Raw genomic sequence first — 18,903 nt, 5'->3', positions numbered from 1 at the left:
GCCCTCATTGGCCGCAGCACTCTGCGGCGGTGAAGGTGGCGCGTACGAGCGGGTCCCCACGGTCCCACTCTGTTCTCATGCAGGGCTGGCGCAGCAGCGCTGTCCCTGGCCCAGCGCCATGCGGAGACTCCGGGCACTCCGAGGTGAGGGGCTGGGGCCGGGGCCAGGGCCGGGGCTGGGGCCGGGCCAGGGCCAGGCTGCAGGAGATCCCGAGCACGAACCCTCAGCACCACTGAGCAGGGCTGGCCATTTCTGATGCTGCGGGAACTCCCCTGGACCCTACAAGTGCACCGGCTCCTCAGGAGAAAACCTCCTCCTTGCTCCCATGCAGCTCCCTCCAGGCCCTCGTTTCATGCACTTTCCATCCAAGGAGCTAATGTGCCCTGACCGTGAGGGAGATGGCAAATGGAGCAAACCATGCAGAGCTGTTGGTCTGCTTTGCACTTCCACACAGCAGTGCAGGGGACTTAGAGGCTGCCTCATGAGGAGTCAGGCCTGATGGGCTTGGTGGCTCTGATAACATCCACCTTGTTTCGGTAGCAGAGGCCCCCTGCTTCCAAACCCAGCAGGCTCTGGGCGTTATGCTCGCACGATAACCAAGGGGGGATGGGACGTCTGTGCACTGGAGTCTAACCTGCCGCTCAAAGCAGGACCCGCAGGGCCTTGTCCGGTCACGCTGTGAATATCTCTGAGGATGGAGATCCCACAGCCTCCCTGGGTGCCTGTTCCAGTGTTTGACCACCTTCACAGAATCACAGAACAGTTGAGGTTGGAAGGGACCTCTGCAGATCATCTAGTCCAACCCTGCTGCTCAAGCAGGGTCACCTAGAGCACATGGCCCAGCATTGTTTCCAGACTGCTTTGGAATATCTCCAAGGCTGGAGGCTCCATAACCTCGCTGGACAACCTGTTCCAGTGCTCTGTTACCCTTGCAGTGAAAAAGGTCTCCTTATGTTCAGATGGACCCTCCTGTGTTTCAGTCGGTGCCCGTCACCTCTCATCCTGTCCCTGGGCACCACTGAGAAGAGGCTGGCCCCAGCCTCTTGACACCTTCCCTTCAGATACTTATACACATTGAGAAGATCCCCCCTCAGGCGTCTCTTCTCCAGGCCAAACAGGCCCAGCTCTCTCAGCCTTTCCTCATAGGAGAGATGCTCCAGTCCCTTCAGCATCTTAGTAACCTTCCGCTGGACTCGCTCCAGGAGCTCTTGCCTTGAGGAGCCCAGAACTGGACACAGTCCTCCAGATACAGCCTCACCAGGGCTGAGCAGAGAGGGAGGATCATCTCCCTCGACCTGCTGGCAATGCTCTGCCTAATGCAGCCCAGGATACCATTGCCCTTCTTGGCCACAAGGGCACGTTGCTGCCTCATGGTCAACTTGTCCACCAGGACCCTCAGGTCCTTCTCCGCAGAGCTGCTTTCCAGCAGCTCAGCCCCAAACCTTCATGGGAAATAGTTTTTGTCTAATATTTCATCAGAATTGCTCATGTTCCAACTTGTTCCTGTTGCCTCTCATCCTGTCCAGGTACATTTCTGAGAAGAGTTTTGCCCCATCTTCTCTGTATCCCCCGTTAGGTAGTTGCAGGCAGCAATACACTGTTCTCCCTTCCCCTTCTCCAGGCTGACCAAAGCCAGCTCTCTCAGCCTGCTCTCGCATATCATGTGCTCCAGCCCCCAGCCACCTTGAGGACTCTGTTCTGGGCCCACTCCATTATATCATACCATTATATCATCTCTATCTTTTAGTAAGGAGCCTGGACTGCACCAGTAGCCAGGGTGGTCTCACTGGTGCTGAAGAGAGGGGAGGAATCCCTCCCCTGGCCCTGCCGGCTGCCTGCCTGCTGATACAGCCCTGGCTGCAGAGTTAGCGCTGAGGGAAAGGATTTCTCTCCAGGCTGGGGAGCCGTTTGCCCCGAAACAGTGCAGGCAGCTGAGGCCAGCAGAGCTGACGCTCATCCTCTCCTCCTCTCTTTTCAGAGGGTCTCTTCTCTTGCGGAGGTTGCTGGTCCCGACCTCCCGTTCCCGAGGATGGAGGCAGGGCGACAGAGTCCGTCCCTGCAGCCGTGCCCACCTTGGCTGACCGGGTGACTTCTCTGTCAAACCGCCTGCAAGACGAGGAGGTGAGGCGGGGGCGTTGTGCTGTGCTGCGCGTGGGTTTGCAGGGGCCCAGCAGGGTCCCCGGTTTCCCAAGGGCGCCGCTGCCCTCCTGCGAACCGCACGTGCTGCGGATGTTGCCGCTGGCGGGGCCCGTGTCCCCAGCTCTGGGGCTCCCTGGTGATAAGGAGAAGCAAGGCCAAGCTCTTCCCTTCTGGGCTGTGTCCCCAGGGCGACAGAGCGGAGACGTACCGAGAGCTGGAGAGAGTCTTGCAGGGCGACGACGGCCGCTTGCAGAGCGCTGTCCTGAGCAGGGTGATCGCAGCGGCTTCGAGGGACATGAGAGCGGCCCAGGTGAGCTGCTCCTCTCCGAAGGCAGCCAGAGGCGGCTGGCTAGAGCGCGGTTTTGTAAACTGTAGGAGGGCTCTGAGGACCTGTGTCTAGCACTACGACCCGTCAGAGGGTCCCAGACGCCCTGTGACAGCTCCTTCCCCATGGATACGCCTGCGCACGAGAAAAGGCCGTATCCAGCCCTGCTGCAGAGGGCCCCGGCGCATTCAGCCTGTCCGGCTGCCTCGGCCTTTCTCCCGCTGAGGGGGGATTCGTTGCTCTCGCCAGGGGGTGACGGAGGACGTGCGGACGGCTGCCAGCGACGTCCTGGTGGCCCTGGCCAGCTCCCACTTCGACGACGTCATGTACGAGCTGCAGCGCCACATGCGGGCCCTGGGAGAGATCTCGGAGGACTTTGTGTTTGTCACCCTGGGCAAGCTGGCCAGCAGCTACGGTAGGGCCCTCGGCCTCCGGCTCGGGGCTACGCTCTGCGGTAACCAGCAGAAGGGATCCTGCCCACTCCTCCCAAAATGCTCCGTGCTCAGCCGGAGGCTGCAAGGTTTCGGTGCCCCTCGCTGGCTGCCGGGGCCGGCCGGGGCCCGGCCATAGCCCCCATCCCAGTGAGCTACGGACGGGAGCAGCGGGAGAGCCAAGGCGGCGGGCTCTGCCCCCGCCGCCCTCCCAGGCCCCCGAAGGGCTGCCCCGCTGCCCACTTGGGGCAGGCACCAGCACCCCGTCAAGCCCCCTCCCACGAGCCCTCCCCACGCCAGCGCCTGCCCCAGCCCCTCGGGCAGCTCTGGCACCCCCCAACCCCGCCGCGCGTCCCCGGGGTGTCCCCGCACGCTGCCCCGGCTCCCTCTGACGGCGGCCGCACTCTGTGCCTCTGCCCTGCCCTCTCTGCAGCCCTGCGGTGCGTCCCCTTCGTGGGAATGACGCTCTTCGCCCTGCAGACGATGCTGAGCCAGGTGGGGAGCAGGCGGACCCTGCGCGCTGTCTGCGGCGGTGAGTGTCGGCCCCGCGGGGAGGGGAAGGGCCGGGGCGGCAGAGTGAGGTCTCCTCCCCGCCGCAGACTCCTGACCCTCCTTCGCTCCTCTCGCTGCAGTGCTGGAGCAGTGGGCGAAGGCCGCAAACACCTACCTGCGCCACTGGGAGAAATGCCCCTTCCCGCGCATGGGGGAGGCGCAGTTCTGCAGCAGCGTTTCCCCGCTCTTCTGCCACGTGGTCGGCAGCTGGCTGGGCTGCGAGGAGGAGGAGGAGGTGAGAACGGCTGCCATCCCAGCCCCGTGGCGGCAGCAGCGCTGTCGCGGTCTGTCCGTCTTTCCGTGTGAGGGCCGTGTGGGAGGAGAGGCGCCCGGGGAGGGTGCAGGGTGTCTGATGCAGCGCCCAAAGCCAGACCCTGCCGATGCGGTGGCAGTGTGGACGGTGGCAGGCGACAGGCAGCATGCGGGACTGCAGCTTCAGGCGCTGCCCGTGCCCAGGAGCAGGGGGCCGGGGCCGCCCTGCCGGGAAGCAGGCAAATGCGGGGGCCGTTGGGCAGGGCCGGGGGGGCCAGGGCTGGGGACGTGCCCTGTGCTCAGGAGCAAGCCCTTCTCCTGCAGGGGAAGCAGGGAAATGCCTCTCTGTGGGGGGGCAGACCGTGTCGGGGTGGCAGGACCTTGGGCCCCGATGAAGAGTGTCTCGCTGCCCTCCCTGCAGGTCAAGCAGGCCGTCCTGGGGGCGATGGCTGCCATGATGGGCCTCCTCCTGCACGAGGAGAAGCACCGCGGGCGCGTGTGGGAGCAGCTGCCCTGGCTCCTGGGCCAGTATCAGCAGGTCCAGGACACTTCGCGGGTGACCAAGGTGAGGCGTTATGTGGGGCACGGTGGGGCCGTGGGGTGTGTGCATGTGCTGCGAGGTGCTGTGGGGTGCCTGGAGGAGCCGGGACCCCTTGAGAAGAAAGGGAGAGAGCAGGGGAGGCTTGAGGCCTCCTGAGCTTCTCGGGCAGCACCAGAGCAGCCCAGGTGGGGCTGAGAGGGAGCTGAGCGTCCCCGGGGCCTGACCTCCTCGGGAAGGGAAGCCTCGAGCCCTGTCCCTGGGGTGTCGTGCACGTGAGAGGCTCTGCTCTAACGCCCGGGCGCCGTCCAGCCCTGTCTGGCGGGGAGGGGAGGTGTGAGGGGTGTGAAGTGCTGGGAAAGGTCATCAGACGGGCTCCGTCCAGAGGAGAGGCCCTCTAAGGCTGCTGCTGGGAGGGAAGGACACCCGAGAAGCCCTGTGCAGGAGGGCTGGTTTTTTTTCCTGGGGGCTGGAGTTAAGGACTTCCTCACAGAAATGCTGGGTTTCCTTTCTTAAGACGTTGCTTTAGGTGACAGCCCCACTCTTCTTCCCCCGTTCCCTTGCAGGGTCTCAGTTATTTTCTTGAGATTCTGGGGGAAGTGAAGATCCCCATCCCCAAGAAGAAGGTTCAGGCCATCAGCACCGCTGTGCACAGCCAGGTAAGGGCAGCCTGACCCTGCACCGCTTGCGCTGGGTGCCGCAGACCTGATTCATGCTGAGGGGAAAGTCCTGCTGGACGTCCGGGCAGAGCGTCCTTCCAGCGGGATCTGCCTTAAGGGCAAGTCTCTGCAGATACTTGGAGTCCTCTCCCATTCTGGGGTCTCGGGGCTGTTGTAGAGCTGATTGTGGCTGCTGTGCGCAGGCTCAGGGGAGAGCCCAGCTCAGCCAGCAACGTCCCTTTCAGCCACGTTGCAGCACTCTGGAGCCCAGAGACCCCGAGCGCAGCCTTTGAACCTGCTCAGCTCGCGGCCCCTGGGCAGTGCGGCCACCCCAAACCTCTGGAGGTGGCCAGCACCTCAGTGGGGTGGGGTGGGTTTTGGCTGTGGGTCCCATCCCAGGGCTCGGACTGCCTAGGGAGAGATGGAGGGGGAAGGCTAAACACTAGGCACCTAGTTGTAAAGCGCGCCTTGTTCCCACAGCTCAGTGATGAAAGCAAGCAGCCCAGCGAGGAGCACCGGTCAGAGCTGTCCTACTGCGTGCTGCTGCTGGGTGAGGGCAGGAGACTGCGCGGGACACCGCTGCGCCCTTGCTGCTCTCTCCCAAACCTCTGAAGTGGGGGAAGACCTGGGTGGCTAAGGCAGAGCACGACTTTTCCCTCGCAGCCCGAGTTTGCCCTGAGCACACGGTGGCATTTCTGCACTCGCAGCTGGGGAGCAGGAGCGAGGCCGCTCGCGTGGTGTCCCTGGATCTGCTCAGAGCCCTGGTGCGCTCTGCAGGTCAGTGGTGTGGGGCGCAGCGAGGCTGGCCAGGGGTTTGGGCTGCTGGGCTGGGGACAGACACGACTGCAAGTGATGTACAAACACCCGAAACAAGCTGCCAAGCGCCTGTTCCCCAGCCAAGCTGCTATGTGGCTGTGGGGACAGGGATGTGACGGGGCAGCTGTAAACGGCGATGCTCCAGTGACGGTGCTCAGCGCTCAGTGACAGGGCAGGGACCCATCGCGTTTCTGCAGTGCTCTGTGTTGTTATAACAGACGGTCCCATCACACAGCTGTGTCTGTAAACGGAGTCACTGGGGGACTCTGCTGCTTCCTCGGCCGTCACAGTCTTGTGCCCGGTTTTCTGGGCCGCTCGTGTGTGAACAAGCTGGGAGCTTTGTCAGGTCCCTGCGGAAGCGAGGGCTCTGCCTCAGCGCACGCCTCTGCCCATCTTTTCCAGCAGCGGAGGGAGGCCAGAGCCTGCCGCTGCTTGTGCAGGCGGTGCGGACTGTGCTGCGAGACCCCAGCAGGAAGGTGAGCTGGCTGGCGAGGGGCGGCAGCGTGGTGGGCGTCAGAGAAACCTGTGGCTCGGGGCAGAGCCTGGCCAGCCCCCAGCGGGGCTGCTGCTGGGGGTCGAGCCTAGACGAGCGTTTCCCCGTGGAAATTCTCCTGCATGGCAGCGACGGCGGGAGCAGAGGGGTCTCCTGCACCCGCATGGTCTCCCCAGAGGGCACACGGGCTGGATCGGTGCGAAGGCGGGTGCCCCCGGGCTTTTGAGCAGAGGGGGTAACTGCAACCTCCTCCGTGGCAGGTGGCGAGGGCAGTTCTGTGCTTCACCAAGGAGCTGCTCAGCTGCAGCGTGCAGAGCTGCTCGGCCTGGGATCTGGTGGCCCACGTCTTCGCCAGGTTCAGCCAGGCCTCCGTCAGACTGGTGAGGGCAGAGTGTGACGCTTGGGCTTTGCTCTGTGCCCAGGGTGTCCTGGGAGCCCCTGCGGGCGCCCTGGGAATGGGGAGCCCCCCACAGCAGGGCTGCAGTCAGCGGTGCAGAGGGCTGAGCGGCGTCCCCATCACCGTTCCTCGGGGGGATCTCGGAGGATGCCGGGGGAGGGCTTTGGCCTGTTTAGTCCTTGCTTCACCTGGGACCTGGCCCCTCGTGTGGGACTTTCTGCTCTCTCCTGCCTCCCGAGGGGGGTGCTCCCAGGGGAGCATCACGGGAGCGCTGGGTGGTTGGTGCTTCAGCCTCCCATCTCAGGGACAGGGAGTGATGCTGGTGTTGCCCAAACTGTGTCTGCAGGCGCAGAGGAACCTTTCTCAGGCAGAAGCGCAGGAAGAAGCAGATCTTCAAGCCCTGTGCTTGGACATCCTGCACTCTCTGGATGTCTCCGTCAGGGGGATGACCAAAGTAAGTCATCTGGCGCCCTGCTGCTGCCTCCCTGCCCCACTCTCCCCAAACTGCTCCCCAAGCAGGCCCTTATGCGCACAAGGCGAGTGGAAATGCACAGCGTTGTTCCCATCTCGGAGCTAAAATGGGCTCTTGAGCTGGCCCTGAGTTGGGAGCCCCGAGGTGCTGAACTGCCTCCTTCTTCCCTGCAGCTCTTGTGGCCACGGCTCCTCCAGTACGTTGTGCCAGCCCAGTACACGGGCACGCTGGTGCCACTCTCCCGATGCCTCCGAGAGCTGGCGGAGAGACGGGAGAGAGCAGGGCATGAGGACGGAGAGGAGGAGCCCGGTGTTGTGGCGTTCCGGGATCGAGGTAGGAAGGCGAAACTCTTGCCGTGTGCTGTGCCGGGCTGTGCCGGGGGCCGGGGCAGCCCGTGTCACTCTGCTTCCCAGCGTTTCCCAGCCGCGCTGGAGCTGCCTGCGCCTCCGTCTGCCGAGCCCTTGGGAACGCCCGGGACAGGGCTGCGGCAGAGCAGCCGGTCACCAGCCCATGGGCCGCACGGGGGCTGCGCGACCCGGAAAGGGGCAGGGTATGGCGGGTGGCGCAGCTCTCAGCGGCCTTTCTTTCTCCTCGCAGCCAAGCTGCCGACGCCGCAGGCCCTGCTGGCTCGCCTGCTGGTGAGTAGGGGCCGCGGGGAGACGCTTTGGGGGCCTCGAGGGGACGGGAGAGGTCGGGGCCAAGCGACCGCCCTCCCTGCTGGGAGAAGCTGCGGCTCCTCCGGCCGCCCCGAGCCCAGGTCTCGCCTGCCCTCTGCCAGGTGGTGGCGGCGGCTCCTCACGCCGGTGGCGGCTGCGGCGTCGCTGCCCTGCGGCTGCTGCAGGCCCTGTGTGGAGAGATCCACGGCGCCGTGGGGACGGTGTGGGCCGTGAAGATCCCCTTCCTGCTGCAGTACCTGGAAGGTAAAGTGCCGTTGTCGGGGAGGAAGAGGCTGGAGAGGCCGTGGGGGAGGCAGGAAAAGGCAGCGTGCAGAGGGGTGAGGGAGGGCAATTGGCCCTGGGTTTCTCAGCGCTTGCTCTGCAGCCGTCCCCCTTCCAGGGAGTGAGCGCTGACACCCCGGAGCAGTTTCTCCAGGGGAGGGGGCCTTTCTTGCCCGTCACTGCCACGAGCAGGTTTTGCAGCCCCCGGTGTCCTTGCTGGGTGGGTGTTTGGGAGGGCCAGACGTGGCGCTCCTGGGGGTGGGTGAAACGTGGCCTGGTGCAAAGGTGTGTGCGTGGTCCGTGCCCTCGTGTGACGGCCTGGTCTGCTCTGGGAGCTGCAGCCGAGCGATGGGGATCGGGACCGGCGGGTCTGTGGCCGACCTGAGTCAGTGACTCTGGCCCCCGTCCCCAGGGTCCATCAGGTGTCTGGGGCCTGCAAAGAGTTGGGCGCTGGGGCTCGAGCCTCCCGGCTTCGGCCCCTTCTGGCGTGGGACCTGGCGGGTGTTTGAGTGCAGAGGAGAGCCCTGGGCTCTTCTCTGGTGCTAAGTAACACGGAGCGTTTTCTTGCTCTGGTGTTGCAGGGGAAAGCGAGAGCTGCCTGGACTCTGCCGAGTGGGAGCGCCTGCTGCTTGAGGTAGAGCACTGCTGCGAGGGCAGCAAATGCTGGTGGGAAAGAGGGGGAAGGTGTGGGTGGAAACTTAACGAGGAGCAGGGGCAACCTGAGAAGGAAAATGCCAGTTCTGTTTAGAGAACAGGAAACACACGAAAGACAGCGGGCCAGTCGCTCGGGCTCCCTGTTTGGAGGGAGGGAGAGAGCAGAAGCGCCGGGCGCTTGCCGAGCAGCCCTGGCCCAAGGGGCCGGGGAGAGGCTGCTGCAACTGGTGTTTCCCCTAGTTCCTGAGGACGTCGCTGGAGACGATCAAGAGCCAGGCCTGGACCATGGGCCTGAGCTTCGAGCTGAGCCAGCAGATGGGCAGCTACCCCCAGCTGTCCCGGGAGCAGGTGGGTCCCTGCCGAGGCCTCGTTCCTGCTCCCGTTCCCGGTGGGCGGTGGCGGGAGAGCCCGGGACGCTGCCCGGGGCTGTGCCTGCAGCTCTTGCCCTCTGCGGACAGGCTGGGCTCCCCGGCTCCCCGGGCCTTCCCCAGACAGGCTTTGCTCTCCGCGCCGCTGGGCAGCGGGGCTGGGCTGAACGGCCGGGCGCCGTGGCCAGCTCAGCTGTGCCTGGTGCGGGCTGGTGCGTCACAGCCCGGCTCTGTGCCGCCACCTTGTGCGTGACCACGTCTGCGGTGGCCTCTTCTCTTCCAGGCCTTCCTGTATAAGGCCATCGGGATGTCGCTGGCAGCGTGTCAGCACGTGCCCTACGTCCGTGGGGAATTGAAGAAATACCTATTAGGAACCAATTATTTGGAGGAGTCGGAGAGAGAGGTGAGTTTCCTCTTGTCCCCTTGCTTTGCCCAGAGCCCCTCTGTGTTTCCAGGGAGCAGTGATGTCTCCCAGCAGAGCGCTCCAGGCTCTTCCGATGTCCTTGTCACTGCTGTGTCTGTGGGACGATATCGCAAGTGTCGCTCGGAGCTTGCTGCAGCTGTGTGTGGGCCAGAGGCCGACTCACCCTTCCTCTTGTGTTGCAGGGAATGATTTCTGTTGTAGCCGGCGCTGCCGAGAGCCACTTCCACCTTGCCCTGGAGGTGGTGCAGGAGTTTGGGGCCTGCATGGAGGAAAGGCCAGTGTCTGGGGCTTTCAATCGCCTGAAGGTAAAGGATGCCGGGGGTCTTGGCTTGCCTTTCCTCTGCCTTATTTTCACTTCTAAGCCAGCAGCAGCGCAGTGGTGGCTGCTGCGTGGAAAGTGGGGCAGCTGCTTGGTGGGGAGGCAGTGGGAGCTGGGGTGCGACGGAGGTGCTGGGCTGACGTCTCGTGGCTTCTCCCACGGCGCAGGAATACCAGGAGGGGAAGAGAGCATGGACGCACATGGCGCTCATGCTGGCCTACAGCCAGATCGCGCTCTGTGCCCCCCGGGAGCAGCTGCCGGCCCGCGTGGAGAGAGAAATCGTGGGGCACATCCTGCAGCACTACCGCGCCAGCTGCCAGGTGGGTGCGCGGGCGCAGGGCCGGCCACACGGACGTGCCGCCTGCCCCAGCCCGGCTCCGAGCTGGAGCTCATCGCGACGGGCCGTCACTTAGGAAAGAGCCCCGAGGAGGGGTCTGTGCTGAAGGCCGAGTCGCAAACCCAGCCCGTATCCCTCTGCATGTCCCTGTCCCCGCGTTGCAGCTGCTCTGGGCGTTTTCTGGGTCTGAAACCCTGAAACTCCTGCGAGCCCCGAGTCCCCCCAGTGCCCCAGGGGCAACTGTGCCCTGCCTGTGCTGGTGGAGGGCGACGCAGCAGTGCTGGTCCGTCTCTGCTGTCCCGCAGCGCCTGTGCGCTCTGGGGCCGTTGCTGCGTGTCCTGCGTCTGTGCGCCGCACTTCCTTGCCTCTCACTCTGTGCCCTTTCCCCTTGCAGGTGCTGGGCTTCGCCTTCTCCACCAAGGTAAGTCCTGCCCCGTGGGGCCTTGCTTCCTGCCCTTCCCGCACACCTTTCCCATCGCAGGCGTGCCGGAGCGGCTCTCCCACTCCCCAGGCCAGAGGTGGGGGGTCTCCTTGCGGTAGGTAGCGGGGAAAGCTCGTGCCTCCCCAGGGGGAGCTTCTTCCCGGGAGGGGAGAGGAGGCTTCCTTCCTCCGAGCCGTGTGCCGAGCCCAGGTCCCGGAGGCTCCTGGAAGCCGCAGTCGCCCTTCGGCGCTGTGCTCCGGGGCTGGACTCCCCGCCGTGCGCCTCTTTCCGCCTTTGGCGCTGTGAGGAGTTCCTCATCGGTGCCGCTGTGTTTCTCTCTGCCGGGCCGCAGGACGTGCAGCTCAAGCTGAGCCTGATCCGGAGCGTCGCCGAGGTCAGCCGGGCCGTGCAGGGGGCGGGGGGCTCCCGCCGCGGGGAGCTCTGCTACAAACGGGAGCTGCTGGGCACCCTGCTGGTGAGTGCCGGGCCGGGACTGTGCCGCCGGGGAGGTTGGGGCTGAGCTCCGAGGCCGGGCGCCCCGAGGGGCGATGCTCTGCCTTGGCCGCGCGCGACCTCTCGAGCGCCCTGAGCCTCGTCCCCGGGCAGCGGGGCCCTTGGGTGCTGGTGCCCGGTGGCCGTCGCTGGGCAGAGCAGCGGGTCTGTCCGCGGTGGGGCGGCTGCCCGGCCCCGGTGCCGCTGTGGGAGCCGTGCGGGCGCCCAGCGCCTGTGCCTGGGGCAGGGCGAGCAGAAGAGCCTGTTGGCGGCGGGAGGGCTCTCGGTGGCTGCCCGCTGCCCACCGTGCGCGTGTCTCTGTGACCTCCAGGGCTTCGTGAAGGCAGAGCCCCGGGATTGCCTGGCGTCCCCGGTGCGGCAGGAGGCGTTTGTGGCCGTGGGGCACTTGAGGTAGGGTCTTTCCGCCGGGGCTGTGGGGGGGGTGTCGTGTGACCCACTCTGGGGAGTGGTAGGAAGACTCTTTTCTGGTCTCCTTTTTCTCTGTCAGCAAACTGAAGCCGTCGCTGACCCGGGAGGAAAACCGCAACCTCCTGGATCAGTGTTTGCAGAGCGTGATGCCTCTGCCTGCCCTGGAGCCCGCGGAAGAGGAAGGGGCGACAGCAGCAAACGCTCTGCCTGTGCAGGTACCTGGCGGCCCTTCTCTCCCAGCCTCTCCGGGGGATCCCCCCAGCAGCCCGCGCTGCGCTCTGCCCCCTCCGGCAGAGCCGGGCGTCTCCGTGTGCGGCCCAACGCCCGTCCTTCTCTCCCGCTCGCAGTGTCCGCACGCGCAGACCATGGGGGCTCTCGGCGAGCTGCTGACAGCCCTGCTGGAGGAAGAGCTCACCTCCAGCTGGCTCACGGAGATGCTGCACGTGAGTATCCGTGGGGGGACGGGGAAGGCGTCCCCAGGGTCGGGCGAAGGGTGTGCGGGAGAGCTGGGCCGTGGAGTCGGCAGGGTCGGCGCGAGGTGGCCGTGGGGCACGTCTGCGCCGGGGCCCTCCATGAGCGGCTGCCGGGGATGGGAAGGGGCCGCGCCGCCGGCTGCAGAGGCACCAGCTCCTCGGCGGGACTCTGCGCGGGAGGGAGAGGTTTGGGGTGGCGCTGGGCAGGCCGGGCTCGCCGGGGCCGCCTATTGTGAGACAGGTCTGCTCTTGCGCAGGTGCTGGAGTACTGGCTCACCTCGGCCAAGGAGTGGGAGCGGGAGAGGGCCCTGCAGGCCTGCGCCCAGCTGCTGGGCGCTTACGAGGAGCGATTCGAGCTCTCGGTGAGAAGAGACCCCCCGCGTGCTGTGTCCCCTCTCCCCGCTGGCTGCGGCCCGGCAGGGAGCTCTGCCCCAGGCTGGGCACTGGGTTTTGGGTCTCCTGGGCTATGGGGCTGCACCGCTGCCTGCCCCGATGCCCTGCCAGGGCTCAGGTGGCAGCACAGCCGGGAGAGGGAGATCGGCTGCCGGGGCCGCCTGCGACCTTCTCGTCGGCCTTCTGTCTCCGCAGGGAGAAAACTCCTTTGGGCCCTTTGGCTCCATGGTGGGACTGCTGGCGCCTTTGGTCTGCGACTCGCTGGCCACGTCCCGCCAGCGGGCAGGGGCCTGCCTCGGCCACCTCCTCCGCATACGAGGTGAGGGCAGCCCCCTGCCAGCCTCGGCCAGCCGGGCCCCCACTGCCCCCGCGCCCCACGACTGCGCGGGGCCGGGCTCCATTCTTGCTCCTCACAGCCCGTGGGCTGAGGTGGGGTCTCCGTGCCCATCACTGCCCTTCCTTTCCTCCTGGTGCTCGCTGCAGGCAAGACGCTGGAGACGGGGGCCGAGGAGGACGAGGTGCAGCCTTTGTGCCAGCGGCTGAGAGCCCCAGACGCCGAGGCTCTGCTCCAGGCCTCCTCCAGACTCGCAAAGGTACCTGGCGCCGCCAGCGCAGGCAGGGTCCAGGCTCTGTGTATAAGCAAACAGCCCGCAGGGAGACACTTGCAGAGCTCTCGGCCGCCCAGAATACACCAGGCCCTGCCTGCGCCGCTGCACTGTAAAGCACTCGCACCCTGCAGGCCTAGCGAACTGCCCCACTGCCCGGGCGCTCGAGCTTCCTCTCCTTTGTGAAGAGCCGGAGCAGACCTGTGATGTGCTCTCTCCTGGTTGTGATTTCTGCCCAGATCGTCTGCAAACACATCCCCCCAGCGCAGGCCACGGATTTCCTTTCTGCCGCCCTGGACGGGATGCTGTCGGTCAGGCCCGCGTGTGCTCAGGCAGCTGGCGAGTGGCTGCTCACCTTCCTGGAGACGTGCGGGGGACAGCTATTCACTGAGGTGAGAGAGGCGCCTTTTCCCTGGGGCTTTGGCCTTCCCGCCTCAGCCGTTGCCGTGCGCCTCGTGCAGGTGCCGGGGGCTACAGAGCCGCCCCTCGTGCGCAGCACCGACAGCTCTATCGAATCCAAGTGCCGGCAGCCTGATCCCGGAGCCTCTGCTCGCCTCCTCTGCTCGGGCTCTGCTGCGCTCGGGTTTGGCTCTGGGGCCACAGGCCCAGGGTGGGAGGCTGTGCGGGAGGACGAGGGAAGGCTGCAGAGGACGGCTCTTTTGGTCTGCGTTCAGGTGCCAGAAATCCTGAGCATCATTTACATCCGGATGCCGACCATGCAGCAGGACACCCTGCGACGCGTCCTCTTCGAGGCGGTGTCCCTGCTGGCCCGCTACCACCTTGGCTCCGTCATCGACAGCCTCCTGCAGAAGCGGCTGCCCATGGACAGGTACGTGCACTGGCCCGGCCCTGGGGGCAGGCAGGACCCACCGCTGACGGGGCCAGGAGGAGCCAGCGGAGAAGGCGATCGTGCTGCTGCGGGGGGAGAAAGGCTGAGCGTGGCAAGAGCCGGTGCCCAGAGCCTGGCCCCCGCCAGCCCCTTCGAGGCCAGGAGAGCGTTTGGCCGCTGCCAAGGGCATCACAGGTAGCAGAGCCTGCGGGCTCACGGGGCAACTTCTGCTGCCTTGCAGTGACACCGTGGAGCTGTGGAGGGTCCTGGGGAGGAAATTCTTTGTGAACCAGCTCCTGAGGGTTTTGATGGAAAAACTGAAGCACTCAGGAAACGACCAAGCCAGGACCAGCTCTGCCAAGCCTGAGGCCGACGACGATGAGGCTGCGCTGGAGCCTCTCAAGGTACGTGCACTGGCAGACACATTGCTGCAGCTTCGCACCTGATGTCCTAAATAACCCTTCGGCCTGAGGGACGCTGTGCGCTGTGCACACTGTGAACACCCCTGAACCGCGCGGGGTGCCGTGCTGGGCCCTGGGCAGCGCTGGCAGCGGGGCAGCCGAGACCCTTTGCTGCTGCCAGGCAGCCTGCAGGGCTGCTGCCGAAAGCCAAACTGCAGACGGTAAAGGTGCCCGAGGCGGGCAGGGGAGAGGTGGGAAAAGGCCTTGTTTTCACAGGCCGCTTGTGGTTGAATTTCTCTGCAGATCACACGTGCCATCTTTGAGGTGGTGTCAACGCTGCAGACCTCAGAGGCTGTGCAGCGCTTGCTCCCGGAGCTGCTCCCGGTGCTGCTGAAGCAGATCAGCGCCACGCTGGGAAAGGAGATGCTGTTTCCCCAAGTCAGCAGCCAGCGAAAGCTGTTCCTCAAGGGACACACGAGCGATGACAATCCTTGCAGGTAGGAGGCAGCGGGACAGAGACGCAGGGTCCCCGTAACCAGGCCATGTTCGCTCATGGCCCCGAGGCAGCGCTTTGGCCTGCCTCGTCTCCGAGGTGGGGAAACCGATTCTGGTTGTTTTTGCTTCCATTTTTCTCCTGGAGGAACTTTGATTCCCAGGGAGGAAGGTGTGAGCGTGAAGTCTAGAAACTTGGGGTTTTCTAGTGCTGACAGTGAGTTTGGGGCATCAGGAAGGGTGAAAAGGCCAGTTTTCGTGCAGCTTGGCAGACCTCAGGGTTGCGAGATGTCATTTCAGGGGTATTTGCAGCTCCCTCGGCGAGGCTGAGCCTGAGTGAACGAAGGCCTCGCAGGCGGCGGCGGCGGCGTTTCCCTTGCGCTGCCCGAGATGCCTGTTGCCGAGGTTCAGGCCTGGCTGCTCTTCTCTCCCCCAGGCTTTCCCTGGAGACCTTAGAGGCGGTGCTGCGCACGTGCCTCGACGGGAAATGGCTGTGGCTGCTGAGGAAGCAGGGAGCCTGGGCCGCCCTGGAAGACCCCCGGGCTCACCCCGACGGCGTCGGTCTCCTGACCGGGTGAGAGCCCCAGGAGGCGCCTCGCTGCTCTGGGGTGGCTGCGACCCCATTGGAGCTGGCGGGACCCTTCCCCTTGGCCTGGGCGTCTCCGAGTTGCCCACCAGAGCCTGCGCAGGAGCAGGTGAATTTTGGGGGCCGAGGCCAGGTGCCTGCCTGCGTAATTGTGTGTCGCCTGCCTGTGCTTTGTGCGCAGGGTGCTGCTCCGCGCCGGGACCATCTCGCTGCCCGTCGTGCTGGTGCTGACCCAGTGGCTGGACGCCCCCTCGGCCAACCTGCGGCTCATGGCTGCGGCTTTCTTTGCGGAGGTGAGCGAGAAGGTGGGAGAGGGAGGTTTGGGATGGGTTTTCTCCTGACGCTGCTCTTTGGGAAGGTGCTGGCGGAAAGTGTCGCAGTGGAGGCGGGAGCGGATCCCCCCTTGCAGGAGGCCTCCTGGGAGCTGCCCTTCCCTGCCCCCTTCCCCGTCCTTCCCCTGTGCTATTGCCAGGGATGCTATTGCCCCTCCAAACCGCTCAGTCCCGGTCCTCGTCACTGCTGCTGGTGGCGGAGGAAATACAGATGGGCTTTCTATCAGTGACCCCCTTTCCAGGGCCTCCCCCGACCCCAGCCAGGACGTGCTTCCAGGTTCGATTGATCTCAGCAGCTCTGCTGAGCGACCACCGGGACCCAATGCAAATCCTCTCCAGAGGCCAACTCCCCCCAAACACGGGCACAAGGCCTCCCCCGGGCACGGGGCAGTGCTGCCCCCAGCAGCTCGCCATCCCCGAAGCCACAGCCTGGGCCGGGCCCAAAGGAAAGCTGCTGGGCACCGGGGCAGTTAGCCCGGGCTTGTGGGGCTTCCTCGTGTCGAGCCCGGGGTGGTTGTTGTTCCCGGACCTGGTCTGCATCCGTCTCCGATGCTGACGGCCGGGTTGCTGTGCTGCAGCTGATGAAGGAGCCAGCGCTGCAGGAATGGAGGTGCTTTCAGCCGATCTTGGGGGCCTTGGCAGAGAAAACGCAGGACCCGAGCAGCACCGTGCGGCAGATGGCGGCGCGCGGCCTGGGCAATCTGGTCAGCGGAGCACCGGAGAAGGTGAGAGGGGCTTTCCTCCACGTGAAACGCAGCCCCTGCATGACCGGAGAGATGCAGGTGGAGAGCGCGGAGGGGTTAGAGAGAGTGGGCAGAGCAGCAGAGGCAAGTGTGAGTCTTTGCCCCGAAGGCGCTCTGTTCTCGGGCATCATCCGGGTTGCAAAGGGGACTGAGGTGCCAATGGGACCCTTGGGCTGCGATCTGCTCGGGGGCTGTTTCTGAAAGCTTCAGCCCCGGAGGCAACGGGAAAGATGAGCGGTCAGAGGCAGGAATAGCGAGAGGTGCGTGTGTGTGTTACGCTTCACAGCTGCGCAAGCACAAGGGAGCCATCCTGGAGGCGCTGCGGAGGGGCCTGGAGGACGTGGCCTCGGCGGAGGTGGTGGCAGAGAGCCTGCTGGCGCTGGCGAAGGTGGTGGACGAGCTGAAGGGGAAGGCTGTGGGCTCCACCTTCAAAGACCTCGCCAAGGCCACAAGGACCTTCTTTGATGCTGTAAGTGAGCGGTGTTGTCTAACGCCTGCTCGAAGGCTCCCTCGCGGGCTCGTCCAAGAGGGGCGGTGTGGGCAAGGGCAGCTCTGCACCGGGAGGGTTCAGGGAAGACACTTCTCTCTGGGGAAGACGGAGGAGGTGCTATTTGTGACCCCCTCTGGGGGTCCTTTCTCAGGACGTTGCGCTCGACTGGCAGTGCTCGGGTGTTACAGAAACAGTTGTCCGAGGTGTCCCAGTTGCCCACCTGACAGCTGGGGTTTCTCGGTTGCAGGAGCAGGCGTCGCTGCGCTCGGCGGCCTTCACCCTGTACGGGGTGCTGGCCGCCTCTGCCACGAGGAGGTGGAGGTCTTTCTTCACCGAAGAACTGGCAAATACGTGGGCCAGCCTCGTCCTCCACCTGCGGGACCCAGACCCGGGAGCCTCCATGGTCAGAGCCGCAGGAACTTGCTTGCAACACAAAAAGTGAAGCCGCGCGGTGCCCGTGGGGACACTTCTGCCGTTCCTGCCTGCTCAGCAGCTGCAGGGTCTCTGCAGAGCATCCCCGAGAGTGTCCCAGCAAGGTTGCCCCTGCGATGCCCAGGGCAGCCGCCCCAGCACCCTCGCGGTCCCGTCGCAGACCTCTGCCTCCCTTCCCTGGCCTGTCCCTGGCGCCCGTCCCTGCCCCAGGTCCCTGCTCCCCCTCAGGGACGGGCGTTCGCAGCGGCCTCATGGGCGCAGCCGCCCGGCAGTGGTGCTGTTTGCAGGGTGCTGCGGAAAAGGCCGGGGAAGTCTCCCTCCTGCCGGGACACCACCCCCAGGGCGCCCCGTCTGCGGGCCCAGGGCCGGCACCAGCCGAGCGTGGCACGACGAGCTCCCTGGGAAGGGCTGGGAAGGGCCTGGCCATCCCAGGGCAGCCACGACAGGCTCCGCTCTCTTTGGCAGGCGTGCCAGGGCGCGCTGAGGCTGTGCGCCCCGTTTCTGGGGCTGAGGAGGGTGCGGCAGGGCATCGCCGTCAACACCCGGCTGAGCGCGGCCGAGCTGCAGGACGACATCTGCAGCCAGCTGGTGAGGAGCTGCGCGCCCGGGCACGACGGGGCTGCGGGGCCCTTCCCGGCCCCGAGGGAGGCAGCGGGTGACACGCCGAGGGCGGCAGGGCGCCGTCGCGGGGCTGGCGCCGGGCCCGGCCGTGCTTCCCGGCCCTGCTCTGGCTCCTCGGCGCCCCGCGATCCGTGCGCCCTGCTTGCCGCGGGTCAGCGGGGGCGTTTTTGGGCAGAGAAGGACAGTGTGTCCCCGTGTTGCCCCAGGCCCAGGAGAGCCCCAAGCACCAGCAGGCGCTGTACATCGCCACCCGGCGCTGCTTCCTGCGGAGCTGCGTGGATCTGCAGGCTGCAGCCCTCGATGTCGCTGGTGAGCCCGAGCGGGCGTCTCTGCGGCTGCTGCCTCCCGCGTCGCCACTCTGCCCGTCTGCCCAGGGCTGGAGCTGCGTGGGGGCGGCCGGAGCAGGGTGCAGGGGCTGCAGGGGGCGGGAAAGGCGGAGCAGGTGCTCAGGGTGGGATGTGGCCGGGCTGGGAGGGAGAGAGCGCCCTGATGCCGGGTGTTGCCCTGTGCACGCAGGGGTCCTCGTGGAGCACGCAGGCACCGAGTGGCTGACGGGGGAGGAGGCGATGCTGCTCTCGGCAGGTAGGTGACGGGGCCACGGCGCCCCGGGGGCTCGCAGCAGTTGGGGCCCAGCACCGCGGCGCTCGCTGAGCCAGCAAGCGGCTGCGGGGCAGCGGCGGGGCCGCGTCGCCCTTGCGGGGAGGCCGGGACCGGGGCCGGGGCTGGTGCCGGTGCCAGCACCAACGCCGCAGCCGGTGCCGTTGCAGCTCTGCGGGTGCTGCGGGGCGACGGGGACCCGCGGGTGCAGCAGGCGGCCGCTCGGCTCCTCCGCGCCACCGGCCTCGAGCAGCCTCCGAGGCGTCGCTGAAATAAACCTTGCTGGAGCCTCACGCAGCAGCGGGGGTGTTTCTGTGCCGGGGCCCCGCGAGTCACTTCGCCCCCGCCGCCGCCGTTTGCGCCCGGGTCCCCGCGGCTCTGGGCTGCGGCCGTTGTCCCGGGGGCGGAGCCGGAGTCGGGGGCGGGGCAGGAGGGGTGGGGTGGTGCCGGAGG

At 66.1% G+C, this 18,903-nt stretch overlaps 2 protein-coding genes and 1 long non-coding RNA gene across 3 annotated transcripts; all 3 read left to right on the top strand.

Moving 5' to 3' along the window:
• Positions 1-118: 118 nt before the first annotated feature.
• Positions 119-12,864, top strand: LOC136992137 (maestro heat-like repeat-containing protein family member 2B; the record flags this gene model as incomplete). Its single annotated transcript, XM_067296995.1, has 29 exons — positions 119-143; positions 1,979-2,121; positions 2,327-2,449; positions 2,714-2,879; positions 3,329-3,427; positions 3,528-3,682; positions 4,121-4,264; positions 4,804-4,896; positions 5,377-5,446; positions 5,560-5,673; positions 6,115-6,188; positions 6,466-6,585; positions 6,949-7,056; positions 7,248-7,407; positions 7,672-7,712; positions 7,853-7,994; positions 8,594-8,646; positions 8,907-9,014; positions 9,318-9,437; positions 9,641-9,763; positions 9,945-10,097; positions 10,509-10,535; positions 10,888-11,010; positions 11,359-11,438; positions 11,536-11,671; positions 11,804-11,899; positions 12,187-12,291; positions 12,518-12,641; positions 12,806-12,864. Coding segments are annotated over exons 1-29 (3,084 nt in total), but the record flags the coding sequence as incomplete, so codon positions are not given.
• A 749-nt stretch (positions 12,865-13,613) lies between these two features.
• On the top strand, positions 13,614-18,343 carry LOC136992136 (maestro heat-like repeat-containing protein family member 2B). Its single transcript, XM_067296994.1, has 11 exons — positions 13,614-13,756; positions 13,998-14,160; positions 14,461-14,654; positions 15,086-15,223; positions 15,417-15,528; positions 16,146-16,292; positions 16,597-16,779; positions 17,048-17,203; positions 17,698-17,820; positions 18,060-18,162; positions 18,228-18,343. Exons 1-11 carry the CDS (start codon positions 13,635-13,637, stop codon positions 18,341-18,343), a joined length of 1,557 nt encoding a protein of 518 aa, XP_067153095.1. The 5' UTR covers positions 13,614-13,634.
• A 21-nt stretch (positions 18,344-18,364) lies between these two features.
• On the top strand, positions 18,365-18,743 carry LOC136992172 (uncharacterized). The gene is made up of 2 exons (XR_010884236.1): positions 18,365-18,435; positions 18,621-18,743. It is a non-coding gene; the product is annotated as an uncharacterized lncRNA (long non-coding RNA).
• Positions 18,744-18,903: the final 160 nt, after the last annotated feature.

Source organism: Apteryx mantelli, chromosome 5, assembly GCF_036417845.1.
Source record: "Apteryx mantelli isolate bAptMan1 chromosome 5, bAptMan1.hap1, whole genome shotgun sequence".
NCBI classification, from domain to species: domain Eukaryota; kingdom Metazoa; phylum Chordata; class Aves; order Apterygiformes; family Apterygidae; genus Apteryx; species Apteryx mantelli.
Note: the sequence above shows the minus strand (reverse complement) of the source record. Positions and strands in the feature narration are given on the sequence as shown.